Source organism: Anabrus simplex, chromosome 1 (assembly GCF_040414725.1).
Source record: "Anabrus simplex isolate iqAnaSimp1 chromosome 1, ASM4041472v1, whole genome shotgun sequence".
Classification (NCBI taxonomy): Eukaryota; Metazoa; Arthropoda; class Insecta; order Orthoptera; family Tettigoniidae; genus Anabrus; species Anabrus simplex.
The window spans coordinates 1,574,070,317-1,574,088,345 of NC_090265.1; the positions used below are offsets into that span (position 1 = coordinate 1,574,070,317).

At 38.8% G+C, this 18,029-nt stretch overlaps 1 protein-coding gene across 8 annotated transcripts in view; it reads left to right on the top strand.

The window, feature by feature from the left end:
* LOC136858540 (SH3 and cysteine-rich domain-containing protein 3) overlaps nucleotides 1-18,029 on the top strand; it is a 325,524-nt gene that overhangs the window by 146,790 nt on the left and 160,705 nt on the right. For 4 of the 8 annotated variants that reach the window (XM_068225595.1, XM_068225596.1, XM_067138154.2 and 1 more), the window contains exons 7-8: nucleotides 5,017-5,132; nucleotides 11,945-12,106. In XM_068225595.1, coding sequence (XP_068081696.1) covers nucleotides 5,017-5,132; nucleotides 11,945-12,106 — 278 coding nt within the window. Of the gene's footprint in view, nucleotides 1-5,016; nucleotides 5,133-11,944; nucleotides 12,107-16,913; nucleotides 16,995-18,029 lie in introns of all 8 variants that reach the window. The other 4 variants (XM_067138153.2, XM_068225597.1, XM_068225594.1 and 1 more) reach the window with 2 other exon arrangements.

Below are 18,029 nucleotides of genomic sequence, written 5' to 3' on the forward strand. Positions count from 1 at the left end.
GTATAGGCTCCCCCCCCCCCCTCCCTTACAAATTATCCTATGGGCGCCCTTGCCCACGACTTCTTTCTGGATTCACAACTATTGTTTTGCTCTGTTTCTTTCATCTATATACAATGCCTTGTCTGCATCAGCCCTTGTTTGGAGCCATTTCTGAAAAGTCTTCTTTTTACGGTTACAAACTACTCTCACTTCATCATTCCACCAAGGTGTTCGCTTTTTCCCATCTTTACACACAGTTGTTCCTAGACATTACCTTGCTGTTTCTACTACAGCATCCCTGTATGCCACCCATTCTCTTTCTACATCCTGAACCTGCTTACTGTCCACTGTTCGCAACTTCTCACTAATCATATACATGTACTTCTGTCTAATTTCCTCGTCCTGGAGATTTTCTACCCTTATTCGTTTGCAGACAGATTTCACTTTCTCTATCCTAGACCTGGAGATACTTAGTTCACTACATATCAGATTGTGGTCTGTATCATTGAGAAATCCCCCGAAAGACGTACATTCCTAACAGATTTCCTGATTCTGAAGTCGGTTATAGTATATAATGGATCTGGTTCCCCTACCCTCCCATTTTCAGCGGTGAATAGCCTTATGCTGAGAATGTATTCGTAACTGCTAAACCCATAATAGCACAGAAGTCCAGCAAACGCTTCCCATTTCTATTAGCTTACCCACATTTACCAATCACCCTTTTGTAGCCTTCAGTTCTATTTCCAACTCTCGCATTGAAATCGCCCATTAGCACTCTCCTATCGTTGCTGTTGACCCTGACCACGATGTCACTCAATGCTTCGTAAAGCTTGTCACCTTCGTCCTCATCTGCACCCTCATATGGTGAATACACTGACGAGACAATTCTCGTCCTAATTCCTCCAGCTACCAAATCTACCCACATCATTCGCTCATTTACGTGTCTAACGGAAACTACGTTGCGTGCAATAGTATTTTTGATTAAAATCCCTACCCCAAATTATGCTCTTCCCTTTCCCAGTACACTTTATAATCTCCTATCTCTTCCTCGTTATCTCCCCTTACCCGATTATCACTTACTCCTAGCACATCCAGATGCATCCTCTTTGCTGACTCGACCAGATCTATGTTCTTTCTTTGTTCCATAAGCCCCATTAATATTGATAGCTCCCCATCGAATTCCATTTCGTTGGCCAAGTTGTTTCCAAGGAGTCGCTCGCCTGACAAATGGGAGTGGGACTCTGTTACTCCCATTGGTCCGAGCCTTGCTTAAAATGTTCTGAGCTCGGTAAATTCATGAAGCAGGATGCTACCCTACTTACACATAGTCCAAGTGAGTATCTCTCCTCTAACGGTTTAGGGACCACCGGTGGATTGTATAGTCCTAGCTACCTGAGCACAAGGAGGGCCTTGACTCAGAATATGTCCGAGATGCCCACTCCCATTCCATAGCAACTGGTATTCGGACTCTCAGAACCACTTACTAGGCCACTCAGCCGTTGCACATGGTTCACAAACTAGGACGTGACTACAGTAACCCACACCATGACATATATATCAGATATTCGATTAGAAGGAAAATCGTATTCGTTTAGGAGACAGTATAAATTCATTGTCTTTAGATAATAAAATAAGGAGGTAGAAGTTTCATCCATCAAAGGCACCGACCTTCGTTTTAGAAAGTCTAGAATTATTTCTTTAGAAAACCCTTGAACTCACTGAAAATCTCTTAAGGAAGTTTCTTGAAGGCGTAATGATATTATTAAACATTTTGCAAAGAGATCGGATATTTCTTCAGACAACTTTTCATCTACGATCAAGAAGTCTTACTTATCAGGTTCAGAAAGTTATTGCCAGTTTCCCCATAACGAGTTAAATTTCCTCTCTTACTTGTCACGGTTTCATTAATAAAATGAATTAAGTAAACTTCAACTTCTAACCATTTTTTGTGTGTCTGTCATTAGATCTATTTGTTCGTTATTGTTTTCGAATAAAAAATTAATTCATGACAAAATAACAGCTATTCCTTTATTGTGTGTCCATGTGGACAGTGATTTTGAATCTAACTGGACTCTAATATTGATGATGGCTTTCGCTCCCTCGTATGTGTATGTTGAAACAGAATCCATATCCACCGTTCCCTGGTTTGTGTTAAAATCCATTGGAACTGTTCATAATGACGTCTATTTCAATGATACAACCTTTAAATGTTCACAGGTAGCAAATACACCATTTAGTGATGCTCCAGTGATTGCGCTGCACCTTGTACATATCTCCTCTATCAAAATATTGTGACGTAGATAGCACAAATATATTTTCTGTCCAATTTCACTACCAAGGTTTATTAAGATCTTTACAAGTATTCCATTCTCCCTTCTCAGAGCATTTGTCATATTTAAGAAATTTACTTTTTATATACCATGAAAAACGCATATAAATGTTGACTTTTCATCTCATCTTACAAAATTAAATATGTTTTATATATTAAAATAATAACCACTCAAAAATCAGTTCAGATAATTTAAGTAGGTCTTGTGTTCTGAAATAGTACGTCAAATTTCAAAACAAAACAAAATTGGTTACTAAAACAAATGTACACATAACTATTGTATTGTTCTGAATATTTTTTTTTTAATATCTATGGCAAGTATAATGTCTCTAACTCCTTTCTGAGTATTACCATTTCCCAATGTATGCAAAATATTACATTCAACATATAATGCCTTGTATTGTAGATTTTGTTTCAATCACTTGTAGTCAATGGATAAATCGTTGACGAGTAGTATTCTCTGTCCAAGCACCCTGCTATTGCAGTAATTTATAATTTCCTACATAGAGGTTCCCATTACTTTAACTCAATATTGTACCAGTTTTCCAAGATTTAAAAATATTTTAACTAATAACGTAACTTTTACGACCACTAAAATCCATTAAGAAATTTGGGGTAATAGGTCGTGAAGAAATAAATAAATTTACCAATGCGATCCATATATGCTACCAGATCCGTCTTTGAAGCCTAGTAATAATCAAGTGATCATGGCGTATCGACAGACGGATTGAAAGATATACACAAGGGTTTCAAAACAACGTACCGCGCCAGTTGGCCGTGTGGTTAGGAGCGCGCAGCTGTGAGTTTGCATCCGGGAGATGGTGGGTTCGAACGCCACTGTCGGTAGCCCTGCAGATGGTTTTCCGTGGTTCCCCATTTTCACACCAGGCAAATACTGGTCTGTACCTTAGTTGAGGCCACGGCCGCTTCCTTCCCACTCCTAATCCTTTTCTATCCCATCGTCACGATGAGACCATTCTCTGTCGGTGGTAAATTGTATTAATAGTAATAATAATTACAATGTAGACGAATGCAAACATGCCATACATAGTAATCATCAAGTTCCTTTTGATGGAACGTCTGTCAATTGCAATTCGAGAGCCGATAGAGAATGCTACAACACCGATTATTTCAACACAGCTTTATTCTAACTAGGCCATCCTTCGTTCCCTCTGTAGATCAGTGGAAGTGTTTCGACCTCTGGATCCCAAGATCGCGGGTTCTAACCTGGCAGAGGTGGGCAGGTCTTTAAGAACGGGAAAAAAAGCCAGTTCGGGTCTCCGTGTAATACAACGTCGGCATGAAAAATATATCTGGTGACATTTGATGCTTACCCAATAAATTAATTAAAAGCAGCCATAGGTCTCCTTATAACCCTGGTTTCTCTACCAAGTCTTAGGGTAAGAGAGTACGTCTTAACAGATACGAGGAAACCTACAGCGTGTCAAATGAAGATGTCTGAACACGGTAGCTGAGGCCATACGATTAATACTTTATGGCTTCTCCATGGTTATACATCTTCTCCTTGTTTGAGTCCAGAGACTATGGAATAATTAACTTCATTTCTATAGCCTTTCTATTAACTATATAGTCCGATAAGCGATGGTCACTTGATTCTTAACAGACCTATTTATGGTTCTGGTACATTTGAAACGTGTTGGTATATTTATTAATTACGAAACGACCCAGGAGCCTTTACACTTCATTAAAGAATCTCAACCAATTAATTCCCCACCACATTGATACAAACTGGTTGGATCGAATTTTTAATGGGCGTCTCATGGTCCTAGGTGGTTGTTTTAAGACATTTTCATTTATGTTTAAACACTTGAGGCAATAAAGTATTGCTTAATCACAATGAGATCCTCTTGGTTATTCAGAAAACAGAGCAATAAAACAATTGATTTTATCCCTTCATTTTGTAAAATAGCAGTGCCAATAATCGTCTTCTTTCATCTTTTCAATCAGAGACCGTTCTTCTCCAAACGAGATTCAGCAAGGCTACAAAAAAGACTAAGTTATGGACTGATCATAAGGGCCAAAGTTTTAATATTTGTAAACGTTGTTCATCGGTCATCGCCCTAAAAGAATAATATCGACGGTGCCCGAGCAATACCTCGTATTCCACAACGCGCTTTCGATCTATTATCCTCCTCAAGAATGGTCACGCCTTCCAGCCACACATGGATATGCAGTCCATTAGAATAACGTACGCTGTGTATATTTTCCTGTGCTGAAGTGTAAAGGAAAATGAACCTTAATATACTGTAGGAGTGCGTGAATACTTCATGAAAATATATACAGTATTCCTACAGTACGCTATACTAAGGTTCATTTTCCTTTACCTATTGGCATAGGAAAATGAACGCAACGAACATTGTTCTCATGAACTGCATATCCATGTCTGGCTGGGAGGTGTTACCAGACTTTAGGAAAAATAATGGATAGGAATAGCATTATGGGATACGAGGTATTGCTTTCACACCGTCGATATATTTTAATCAACACATTCCTTGCATGAAATGTCACAATACAATTAGAAGGCGACAAACACCATTTGATGTGCAATCTTTCCTTCAGAGGATATCCTTTGAATAAATCAACTTCTCTCATCGTCGCTAGAATTGTTAACATTTCCTAACATTACGAGAATGGAATACTCTGTGACACATGTGAAGTATGTGTTTCATGAGAGTCTTGATTTACAGGAAGAACGGCAAGGAGAGAGACGGCAGCCAGCCTCCTGAGGGGGCCGCCCATGTGTTCCAGGAGTACACTTACAAGAAGATAACACCTTGCGACGCTTGCTCGCAAGTCCTACGAGGTGAGTCCCACGCGTGAGCTCTCATCTGTGATAAATATTTCTCTATACTTATACCAGTGTAAAATGGCGACATAAACGTCATGTTCTCTAATGCACAGTGCATTTAATAATGTTGGTATTAACTAAATCGCCCACTTCCGTAATGTGCAGGTACGGCCAAGAGCAATTATTTACTTTGAATAATAACTAACTTTTATTACACGTTTATTTTTAATTAATCAAAAAACAAAGAATCACTTCACAATCCAGTCCATAATCCAAGAAAATAATAAATCTAATTTCACTGTTTTCCCTAAGAAACTATATGTATACTAACTTTGTTTCTTGGTTCCTAACGCTCTCGCCAGTCACCGTAAGGCCATCTACACCCGGAGCTATTCATTAGTAATTGATTGGTAACTGAAGTTTCCGGCCGATTACTTGAGTGTCACTTCCTGTGTTTTTCAATAGAAAGCCACACACGGGGCTACCAGTTAGTAATCTGTTAGTAACTAGTTTGTAATCAGTTCCAGGTGACTCGCGGAGCCAGTCTCCAGCGAGTTTAGTTTCTCAGTTGCCAGTGATCAAGTGCATTTTTACGATGGCGAGCGAACAAGTTTTCAACATAAAGTTAGTGGGAGAAATTAAAAAAACACCCCGTACAATTGTACGCTGAAGGATTACGCAAGAAAGGACATTACGGAGAAAGCATGGAATTATCTTCTAAGTTTTTAATTTTTTGTAAAAATAAAGATCACTTTTCGAGCTCGATAGCAGCAGTCGCTTAAGTAGACGGGAGACAGTAGGTTCGAACCCCACTGTCGGCAGCCCTGAAAATGGCTTTCCCGTTTCCCATTTTCACACCAGGCAAATGCTGGGGCTGTAACTTAATTAAGGGCACGGACGCTTCCCTCCCACTCCTAGCCCTTCCCTGTACCATCTTCGCCATAAAACCTATCTGTGTCGGTGCGACGTAAAGCAAATACCAAAAATAAGTTACTTTTCTTACATTTCTTACCTTTCCTCAGAACTCAGACATTCCCTCATATTTGTATTTCGCTGTCGAATGGCAGGCGCAATAAGTTGCACCAAGTCCATATAACTGTGTTTGGTCATACGATAAAAAGAAATAAATTTAGCATCCGTTTGTTCGAACTCCTTTACTGCTACGAATAATCTGCAGTGGATGTTGTTTTCAAGATACGGGTGAACCCAATATCTTCTCCTATTTTTTTCCTGAAATAATGAAACACAATCATGTCTTCTTCGTCACTTGAGTCAGTGGCTGACATTCTAGCAAAGTTAAGAAGCGATCTAGCGAGTCCGCAACAAACTTGGCAAATGGCTAATCAGGAAGAATCCGTCACCGTACAGTAGCTTAGTGTGTGGAGCCAAGTCACTATTCAGTTACTAACCAGTTTGTGACCCCGGTTACAAACCAGTCACGTTTCTAATGAGTAGCTCCGTGTGCAGAGGGCCCAAATCTTACAGGGTGTCTTGGATGGCAGCCATCTTACGTCCAACAGGGTCCTACAAATGTAATAGCCGCCATGCTCGATGGCCCGGGTTTGATTCTCAGGACTACCAGATATTTAAGATTGACTTGAGAAGTGTATGAAAATGAAAATCCATAGCCGGTTTCCAGTCATTTGACCGGGTCAGGAATGGAATAATTGAAGCCCCCTCTAGCGGCGAGGATGGGAATTGTGCCCGCTGCCAAGACCTGTCGCACTCTTGAGGAGTGTATAATATGGTTTTAAAATTGTAGCTTAGTTCACCTCCATTGCTGGTGTAGCTGAAAATAGCTGCACCACCTCCAACAATACGAGGACACGAGTTTACTTTATTGTCTAAATCTATTCTTCTTCACTTATAGTGTTATCCCATGAATTATCTGTAGAGCAGTCTGCTGCATCTAGAATTTGATCTAGAACCGGAGTGGCAGCATTCAGTCAAATTGCATGCTTAGGATAGCGTTGGAATTCTTTGTAGTTCAGGATTCAACTGAGACTGCCTAACTTCACTCGGAAAGAAGTGGGCTAAGTTCCCAGTCAAAAAATTGAAAACGAGACTTCCACTTCTGGAGAGGCCTTAGGGTTCACTCAACCTACAACAGGAATGAGTAGAAAAATATTAGAGGAGTTGACAGCCCATGGGGGTTACACCTTTTACGACAGGAGGGGCGGGGCACCGTGGATGTACTCTTATCGCCCCCTCCGCAGAAGGCTTCTATAGAAAGAAGTTGAAGTCACGTTCCGGCAGTTCTCAACTTCCCGATGAGAAGTATAATTCAGATCCTTATGGGTGAACCGAGCACACCTTTCCCGCAATAAAACTCCACAATCCTCTATTTTTAACTAATTCTGTAACCTCTTATCTTCAAATCATTAAAAACTAAGTCTAACCATCGTCGCCTTGGCCTCCCTCTACTTCTCTTACCTTCGTTGACCGATTCTATTATTCTCCTAGGTAACCTATCCTGTTCCACTCGTCTCACATGGCCGAGCTTAATCTTCATCTCCTCATCATGAGAGCCATCCTACCATTGTTCCCATCCCTTTTTTATAAGCAATCATTCTCGCTACCTTCATGTCTCTTACTTGTTTAATAAGATATCCTGATTGCACTCAGATTTCACACCCGTACAGTGAAGTCGGTCTGAAAAGAGACCGGTGTATAGTTTCGTCCGGGAGCTGGCTTCTTTCTTACAGAATACCGTTGATCGCAACTACGACCTCACTGCATCAGCTTTGGTGCATCTCGATTCACATTTACTATGCTACCATCCTAGGAGAGTACACATCCTATATACTTGAAATGATCCATCAGTTCCTGACGTGGCATTCATTCTTGTTAGGTTTCTTCCCTTCTGCAAATGACTTCAGTCTTGGAAATGCTAATTTGCATATCATACTGCATCTCTTTCAAGTTCCGGGATATTAGATTGTAGGCTTTCAGCACAGATTGATAACTAAGTTGTTGCTATAAACCAATACACCAATAATGTTCAATGAATTTCCAATTTCTTTGAAATAATTTAGGAAAAGGCTAGGAAAACAACAGATAGCGAATCTGACACCTGGGCGACTGCCCTAAATGCAGATCAGGATTGATTGATTGATTGATTGATTGATTGATTGATTGATTGATTGATTGATTGATTGATTGATTGATTGATTGATTGATTGATTGATTGATTGATTGATTGATTGATTGATTGATTGATTGATTGATTGATTGATTGATTGATTGATTGATTGATTGATTGCTTGATTGATTGATTGATTGATTGATTGATTGATTGATTGATTGATTGATTGATTGATTGATTGATTGATTGATTGATTGATTGATTGATTGATTGATTGATTGATTGATTGATTGATTGATTGATTGATTGATTGATTGATTGATTGATTGATTGATTGATCTCTCAGGATTGTTGCCTGTTCCACGACACGCAGAACAAGAACTGGTGGTGGTGATTTTTTAAGAGGAAGTGCAACTGGGCTACAATCCTCAGGCACACTAAAGACTCAAGTGACCATACAGATACCTTTATTTATTTATTTATTTATTTATTTATTTATTTATTTATTTATTTATTTATTTATTTATTTATTTATTTATTCTTCTTTTTCGTTTAGGCCTACGATGGACCACGTGGTTCTTAACTCTGGTGAGCTCTTTTCTTCCTCTTAGCCCAGTATTCCTTCATTATAGCGCTATGGATGTCTTTCCTTTCTTGAGTCCATTTCACTCCTACTCTTGGACGCAGTGATTTAGTTGTTAGTCACTGGAGATAGTCAGATGTCTTGACTAACTTTCTGGACTTATCTCGGTTGTAAATGTCAATGTGATCAATGTTTATGTAGTGTAGGTCTTTCCGAACTAAATTTGTCCATTTGACATTTGTTGCCTTCCCTCTAGATATAGTGTTTAAGATCCTTGAAGTGAGTCTCTGGCTGTCCATCCTGACTACGTGACCATAGAACATTAGTCTTCTCTTCCTCACAGCTGTTGTAATGCTCTATATTTTACTGTACGGTTCCTTGTTGTGCCTGATTCTGTACTCATCTCCTTCTTTAATGGGACCCATAATCCTTCTGAGGATCTTTCGCTCTTTCAGTTCCAGTTTTCTGAGTTGTCCTTTCCGGGTTATGTTTAGGCATTCTGAGGCGTACAGTACAGATGGTCTTACTATGGTGTTGTAGCGTCTAAGTTTAAGATTCAAGGAGAGCGATTTAGACTTGTATATGTTCTTAGAAAGATGATAAGCTCTTTCTAATTTAGTGCATGTACTCTTCATTGCACGGTCCTTATTAAAATTCGGGGTTATCCATTCTCCAAGATATTTGAATGGGTTGGCCTTGGGTATTATTTTGTCCCCCAAAGAAATGAAGTTGGGTGCTTCTCTGATGTTGATCAGAAATTCTGTTTTATTGACAGCGATCTTCAGCCCTACCTAGCTGCTATGCGTTCTAGGGAGGATAGCTGGTACGTAGCTTCTTCCATACTTGAAGCTAAGAGTGTGAGGTCATCTGCGAAGGCTAAGCAAGTGACTATTAACTTGTCTTTTTTGTAGCCCGTTTTTAATCCAGAATTGTCAGCTAGTGTGTTCGTCCATTCCCGAATGACCTTCTCCAGCAGAAAGTTAAACAGGATGGGGGACAAACCATCTCCTTGTTTAACACCTGTTTTGATCTCGAAACTTTTTGATAATACCCCTCTGAATTTGACTATGTACATGGTGTTCGTTAGAGTAGCCTTAATAAGATTCAAAGTCTTCTTATCCGGTCCCATTTCAGTCAACGTCTCAAAGAGGGACTGTCTGTCTACCGAGTCGTAGGCCTTCTGGAAGTCAACGAAAATTGCTACATAGGGTGAGATGCTGAGGTTTTTGTAGGTAAAGATAGTTTTGAGGTTCAGAATCTGCTCTGTGCATGACCGTAACTTCCTAAATCTAGCTTGGTACTCTCCTATGCAGGAGTCTAATTGTGCCTCCGCTTTTTTAAGCAATGCTTTGGAGAAGATTTTGTAAGTCACTGATAGGAGAGAGACCCCTCTATAGTTGTTAGGGTCTAACTTGTCTCCTTTCTTGTGCAGCGGGTGAATGATAGTTGAAGTCCAGTCCCTTGGTAGTGTTTCTGTTGTCCAGATGTCAGTTATGATTCTGTGTATACTGTCAATTGACTCTTCATATCATATTTCCATAATTCTGCAGTGATGTCATCTTCGCCTGCTGCTGTGTTAGATTTCAGTTCAGAGTTTATCTGTTTGATTTCTTCTTTGGTAGGAGGAAGGGAGTCAGGGTTAATAACATTATTGGTTTGCAATTGTAGTTTTTCCTCCGGCTCTTCTGCATTGAGGAGGACATCAAAATATTTTGCAAGGGTTGTAGTACAATCTTCATTGTTTATTTTCAGTTCTCCGTCTGGTCCTCGAAGGTGAAATGTAGGGGCTGATTAAGCGTTTGTCTGAGATTTTAGAGTTTTGTACAAGTTACTGGTGTTGTTCCTTTAAAAGTCTTTCTCTGCCTGATTTATGATATCGTTGTTATATTGCCTCTTAGCATTTCTGATGGTCTTGGTCGTGTTCTTTCTGACTGTTAGGAAGGCTGTATGATTTTCCGTGCTTTTGTTGCAGTTCCGTTCCACCCATGCCTGTCTTCTCTTCTCTATTCCCTTATCACATGTTGGTGTCCACCATGGGTGCTTACTCCTTCTGGTTGCAAGGATGGTTTCTGTTGCTGCATCTATCAGTGCCTTCTGTAGGTTAGGCCAGTCCGTTATATTCTGATTATTGCTTAGGACCTTAGTAAAGTAGTTGTTCTCTTTCAACTGGGCTGGATTAAATTTTAGGATTCTGGACCTGGTGTAATTTTTACCTCTGCACTTTGTGAGTGGAATGAAATTTGCTTTGACCAAAGATAGGTAGTGATCTGAATAAATATTGACACCTCTAATACCTTCACATTCATTATTTCCTTGCTATTCCTTCTATTGATGGCAACGTGATCTAGCTGGTACTCTCCTAGCAAGGGATTGGGTCACCTTGAGGTTTTGGCTTTTCGGGGGAGGTCTCTGAATGCTGTAGATTTAAGAACAAGGTTGTGATTTTTATACAGATTGATCAGCCTCACACCATTACAATTGGTTCTCTTTTGGGCCGGGTATTCTCCGACTATGTTCTTAAACCTGCGCTCCTTACCAATCTGGGCGTTAAAGTTCCCCATCAAGATGATCATGTGATGTTCTGGAATCTTATTGATAGTCTCTTCCAGTTCTTTCCAAAAGTATTCAACACTTTCAATATCACTCTTATTAGTATCATTGGTAGGTGTATGGAAGTTAACAATCGTGTAGGCTTTGTTGAGACTTCTGTGAAGGCTATAGTGGACGTTCTCCCATTTGGTGATGAGAAGGAGATAATGGAGTTGATCATTTTGTTGTTGACTATGAAGCCTGTACCCAGGTGAGGCATATTCTTCATCACTCTCTGACCTGCCTCTGATAGATCCTGAAGCCTTGTGACTCAAAAGGTTCTTCGTCCGTAAATCTTGTCTCCTGTAAAGCCTTTATAAGGATGTTGTGCTTTGTCAGGACGTCCAATGTATCTTTCAGTTTTCCCGTTTGTAGGAGGGAATTAATGTTTATTGTTGCTAGATAATTTATTTATTTATTTATTTATTTATTTATTTATTTATTTATTTATTTATTTATTTATTTATTTATTTATTTATTTATTTATTTATTTATTTATTTATTTATTTATTTATTTATTTATTTATTTATTTATTTATTTATTTATTTATTTATTTATTTTTGTTCCAGGTCATGCACGCCAAGGACTCAAGTGCCGCACTTGCAAACTCAACGTACATGCAGATTGTCAAGACAAGCTGGGTCGCTGTCAACCTAAATCTCGCCTGTTACGACGACAGAAATCGACCCCAGAGATTGAGAGCCGAATTCCTGAACCACCTGATGAAGAGAGTGAGTATACTTCAAATCACGATCATCGCTTACTTCCGGATCCCGCCGTTACGAGTACATTCCATTACCATTGAAATCCCGTGCTCACTAGCCTTTTCATCAGTTAGTCCTATCCACAAACACTAAGCTCCTATTAATTCCTCTTACTATTCGACTGTTCTTTAAAAAAGCCTCATAATTTATCTTGAGTAAAGTAGTTCCAAAAGTTAGGTCCTGTGTGCTTTAATTAATTATAAAATTATTCTGTGTAAACTAGTAAGTTCGTATGCTGAGTTGATAAGGAACAGCTCTTTGAAGCCAATACAGCTACTGTCAGAATCGGTATTAACATTTGTCGCTTCAGAGAGGAGAAAAAGAGGATTTTTGTGTTTATGATCGTAAATACTTGACATGATAATCTAGGCGTGATGATTAGACAAAAATCTGGAAAACTCGACGTTCCTTCAAGGCCTTGCTTCGCTTCTTCAGAAATAAATAAACTAAATGTTTATTTAATGACAAATAAGCAGATGCAGTTAAAATCAAAATCAAAAACCAGGTTAAATTAAAATAACATTTATAATATACATTCTGAACACCAAGTTAACGATGAAATTGACTGGTACAGTGGATCAAGAAAATTGGAACGACCTCAAAGATAGTGAACCTCTGGGTACTCGTTACTCTTGTAGCTCGTGTAGCTAAAACACTTGATGTACTGCATCTCTGGTATGCTTACAGCAAGGTGTGTTTCCTCTTTCAACCATGGAGCTCCTACGAGGAATAGGGAAAATGGAGTTTGTATGTACTCCTCCGTACAAGAGATTATTGACTATTGAGTCGAATATAAAGGATCTGAGTAATAAAAGGAAGCCCTCCTAATCATCAGTTCGATTTCTTAGAACATTCTAATTCCAAATTCAATTTTAGGAACATCTCAAAAAAGAACAAAAGTGATAAAATTCACCTTCTTCTATTGAAATGTTGACACCTTGATGGCTGACGAGCCCGATGGAACATTTCCGTGGAAACAGTCTTGGTTTGATCACTGCGGTGTATTCTTTAGAGAAATGCTTGGGGCAGGTTCACAAAATAGCAGTGAAGGTTTTGTGGGAAGAGCTGAAAGTGAAGTACGCTACTAAAACAGACTTAACTACTGCCAAAGAATAATAGAGGAAAACAAATTCGTCTCTGCGCCTAGAAAAACCACCTATGTGATAATATTTCAGCTTAGAACTCTGACCAGAAACGTTCTGTCATCTAAGGTTCAGCACTGCGTGAACTGCATCAACGAATTTTCGTTCTAGGTGATACATGTGTTGCGGGTCAGTATTTATCCCCTCAGCAGGGGCACACAGCGATATTTCGACACTGTTTGTTTACCTCATACCACATGAACTTCTCTTCTTCTCCTAAATGTTTACATGTGTAAAGTGTTGTTGTGTCTTCCAACCTTCGTACAACGGTGCATCTCCTTTCCAGAACGAGATTACATCGTGTCTGCTGCATTCGTTTCTGGTAGGAGAGTTGAAGGGTAGGTGTCAAACAAACCAACAAACTGCACTGACAACTAGAAGTCTTTCCAGTTTCCAGAGTCGTAGGGTCGAATCTAGATCGAATATTAAAGATATATATGCTCAAAATAGAGCATAAATATTAAAACTCTTCAATTGAAGTGAAATGACAGCTTTATGGATGACGAAAGTGGTGGAGAGCATTGCCATGAAACCATTATTGGTTTTATCAGTGCGATGTACTGTATTCTATAGAGAGATGTTTGGAGGAGATTCAAAAAGTGTAATAAAGATTAATATATAAACATACCGGCAAATTAACGAACCGCTTTAAAAGGCATATTCTGGGTCTGCGGCGCCTCCTAATGACCTCAAAAGTTTTAAGAATAAAAATGTTTAGAGTCACTTAAATTCTTCTGATACTCGTATGTATATATACATTACAAGGCATGAGAGAGATTTCTATGACACCCATGTGTCTACCTACACAAGCCTTACTTTTGGAACTACATATTCAACTACAATCATAATAGATCTACTTATCAATAATTCTTCTTCTGTAATTTCTTCTCACTGCTGTATTCTTATTTTTAAAAATTATTATTTCACTAAGTATCTTGTTAAAATATTCGTTTGTAACAAACTTGTCTTTTTAGAGTGCCTTTATTATTTCTGTGAGGAGGCCGATGACCTTAGATGTTAGGCCCCTTTAAACAACAAGCATCATCATCATCTATTATTTCTGTGAATATTATTTCTATTGGTCTCCTTTACGGCATTAAATGAATCTTGATAAAGATGGTGATTTTAGTTTTAATAGGCCTAACTTCGAAGCTATTGGTCTCTAACTACATCTTTTCTTTTCTTGCGAGCTTTGATGCTGTCAACATAACATGAGCCTAATTACAGCAGTGCTGTTTCGGTTCCCTCCTCTTCCGAGTAATTAGTCGTATTAAAATGAGTAGATCGACATCTTTTGTTTCCGGATTCTTATACAATCATCGATAGCCTATTGCGTCGGAGTCAAAAGCTATATATATATTCAGTATACTTTCAGCAGGGAAACGGAAAGTCATGTCAAATACAATAATTTAAAGACTATTTCATCTTATGGAGTTTGAATTCCAAATTTAGAGTGACAATCAATCACTTGAATTGCTTGCTTGATCCAGTAACCTTTCTACGTCTTATGCAACAAACAACAAAAGTTCCATTTCTGGCAAAAGAATAAAACAGTGAATGTATTAAGTGAGTGCCTTAAAATTATTCTAATTTTGAATTATTTTTTCTATAAATGAAACATATTCTACTTGAGGAGACAAATTGAAACGAACGCTGTTAGGAACTATTAATTGTGAGAAATTTTCTGCCAGACTAAATCACAAAGACCCCTCTTAAACTGCTCACTTCTATATTTAGTACAAAGTAACTCTGCAAAGAGTACATTCAGAGATCTTTAAATGTTACAGTCCTGCTTCCTACGAGGTATCAGGGTGAAGTAATGCCACTGGCAGTGAAGAACCATTAGTGCCATTAGATGGCGAAAGATATCCCGTCTTAAAACAATATTGGGAAAAGACAGTGCATGAAAGAATGCCAGTGAATTATTTAGTGACAGAAAGGAGGAAGGGAATAAATTAACTTAATCCACCATTTACTTCCATTTCTCGTATACAGCAATCGTTACTATATAATGCTAAGAATAGATTTAATGTTCATATTAGTCGCAGAGCATTATTTAAAATTGAATACAAGAAACATACAGGCTACTTCTGTGATTTAATCTATATAAGTGAATATCACGTAGAGACGGTTATTTCTAACAATATTTCTTATTACTGTCGCACTGTCCTCGTTAACAGTAACTGGCAATGTGAGCAGAGTAGTAGAACCTGTTTCTCCTCATGCACCAATGAGCTGCGTTATTACTTCTCATCCTCCAAAAGCAGTGATGCAGCAGCATGTCTACTCCATGTTGAGTGAGTGTTATAATATTTCAGAGTCCCTGGGGAGCTTATAGCGGTGTTTGCCACAACTCCTGCTTGTAATTTGGCGTGCCCATTTAGATCTCTGGTTAACAACCACATGATCACACGCGTATAAGGAGAAGTGACAATGACGCGTTCTTCGGAACTGGGTAGGTGACGTGGACCTAGATCACGTTGATGTATCGCTCGTCGACATGAATAGTGCAAAGTAATATCTGGAGTGTATGCACTGGATTAATTTCCTTTCAGGATGGATCTGTATGGCAAAATGTACAGATAAACCAGCGGGACTTCTACTGCAAGTAGTCTTCTTCCGGCCATAAAGAGCTAGTGATCTTTGAAAGCAGAAGTACCGGTACCTTAGAATCTGTATATGACAGCTGTCAGTATCCATCCCCAAATTAGAGCACGATGGTTGTTTTAATGTATCTCCTTATGAATAACTAACAGATTTTTGGAGATAACGAGTATGCTTGCAAGAGTGAGTGTCGAGTTCACTCGCTCTTCTCTGATATGGGAGAGTCACTATACGTAACATTGTTACGAATATTTGCATTGCCATCTGTTGTGTCACTTCAGGGCCATTTAATGTGACTGTAGATTGTACTGTGTTACATACTCTTCCCATTTATTCGATCGTTCGCATCTTTCGTCGACATGCATTCGCTTATGATTAGGGCCCGGATGTTTATGCAGTAATAGGTTAGAATGGAAACTTACTGAAGCGAGTAATAAGTAGAGTCTATCCGCACGACGGTAGTGCTATGAAGTTTGCATAAACATTAGGGGTTCGGCCCATTAGAACCCCTAGAATTTATGTTACTCCCACTACATTACGTTAGAGCGGGCTAGTCGACATTTCCTACCAAATAATTTTGTTAGTAGGAAATGTCGACTAGCCCGCTCTAATGTAATATAGTGGAAGTAACATAACTTCTAGGGGTTCTAATCGGTAGAACCCCTAATGTTTATGCAAACCTCATAGCATTACCGTCGTGCGGATAGACTCTACTTATTACTCGCTTCAGTAAGTTTGCATTCTAACCTATTACTGCATAAACATCCGGGCCCTACTTATGATATACCGACCAGGCACTTCACGAATACCTTAGTACTGTATACCTTCCTCATCTAAAACGGGATTATGAATGTATACCCCTTTTTCTAAAATGTACTGTACTTCCGTTATGATTTTATCGTAGTGACATATTTCAGCCGAAGCAGGCAAAAGGACATTCAACGTAATCTTGTCACATAAAGCAGAGAATTCTGTAATATTCTGATTCAAGCATAACCGACTTCTGAACGCGACTTGATTTGTTTCAGCAGACTATCTCCCGCACCCGTGGCGGGCTACTACCCCAACGTCTGCATCACCTCGCCAGGGCAAGGTGCACAAACAGATAGGTACACGTAAAAAGCAGCTCGTGCATGCAGGGATCATTTCTTCCGCCAAACGAAATTATCTCCTGATTCACGTCCTGAAATATATCCAACTTTAAAGCAAGTCCACCAATTATAAAATTATAAAATAACAGTAACAACTCCTTCATTCCACTTCCAATATAATAAATTAGGGATAATTATTTTATAGCTTAAGACTATGTTATATTGTATACGTTTCTCATTCCATCCAGAATAACTCTACCTCGACTGAAATCTTGTTACGGTAAAGTGATAATTCTAAACTATTGAGTAGTATTTGTATCCTCATGCTTCGATGGCAAAGAGTAAGGCATTTTCTACTTATAAATGAAACTATAAAAATATTCCATATTCTTCTCGAGAAGGGGGCAATATCTAAATAAATCTAATTCACAAAAATATTATGAATAACTTTATGTGCTGTAGGTATTCATCGGTTGTGAAAATGAAGATGCTCAACTATCGAACAAAATTTTTTTATTTAAAAATCGAGTCTTAGAAATTATAAAACTGCATTAACACTTTCTTCTGAACGACGGCCCCAGTATTGCAGTGAAATCCAAGCACTTGTAACGTTTTGAAGTCATCACTATATTCTAAATATTTCCGTTAGGAACAGTGAAATGAAGGAGATTTAAAGTAACGTCATCCTACGGATGAAATGTATCCCATGCAAAGATTGTGATGAGTAGTGTAGATCCTGCAGAAACAGTTCTTCATCACGTTGTTCCTTTCGTCATATTATATTTTTCCTGTGTTATTCTTTATCCACCATTTCCTTCCGTACCAGACGATATCTTCGGTACTCTTATGGCAAGTAATACTGGAACCAAATCTACCTCATCTTCTGAAGACTTCTACAGAATGATGGTCTAGTAATGATTAACACAGGCCGTTAAGGGTTTTAACCCGCAGATGTTGGAATGTAATGCGTCTTTCATGACTAAACTCTCCGCCTCTCTATCGGACAGCTTCTCACATAGCCTCACGAGGCGAATGAATCCCCTTACAGCCAAG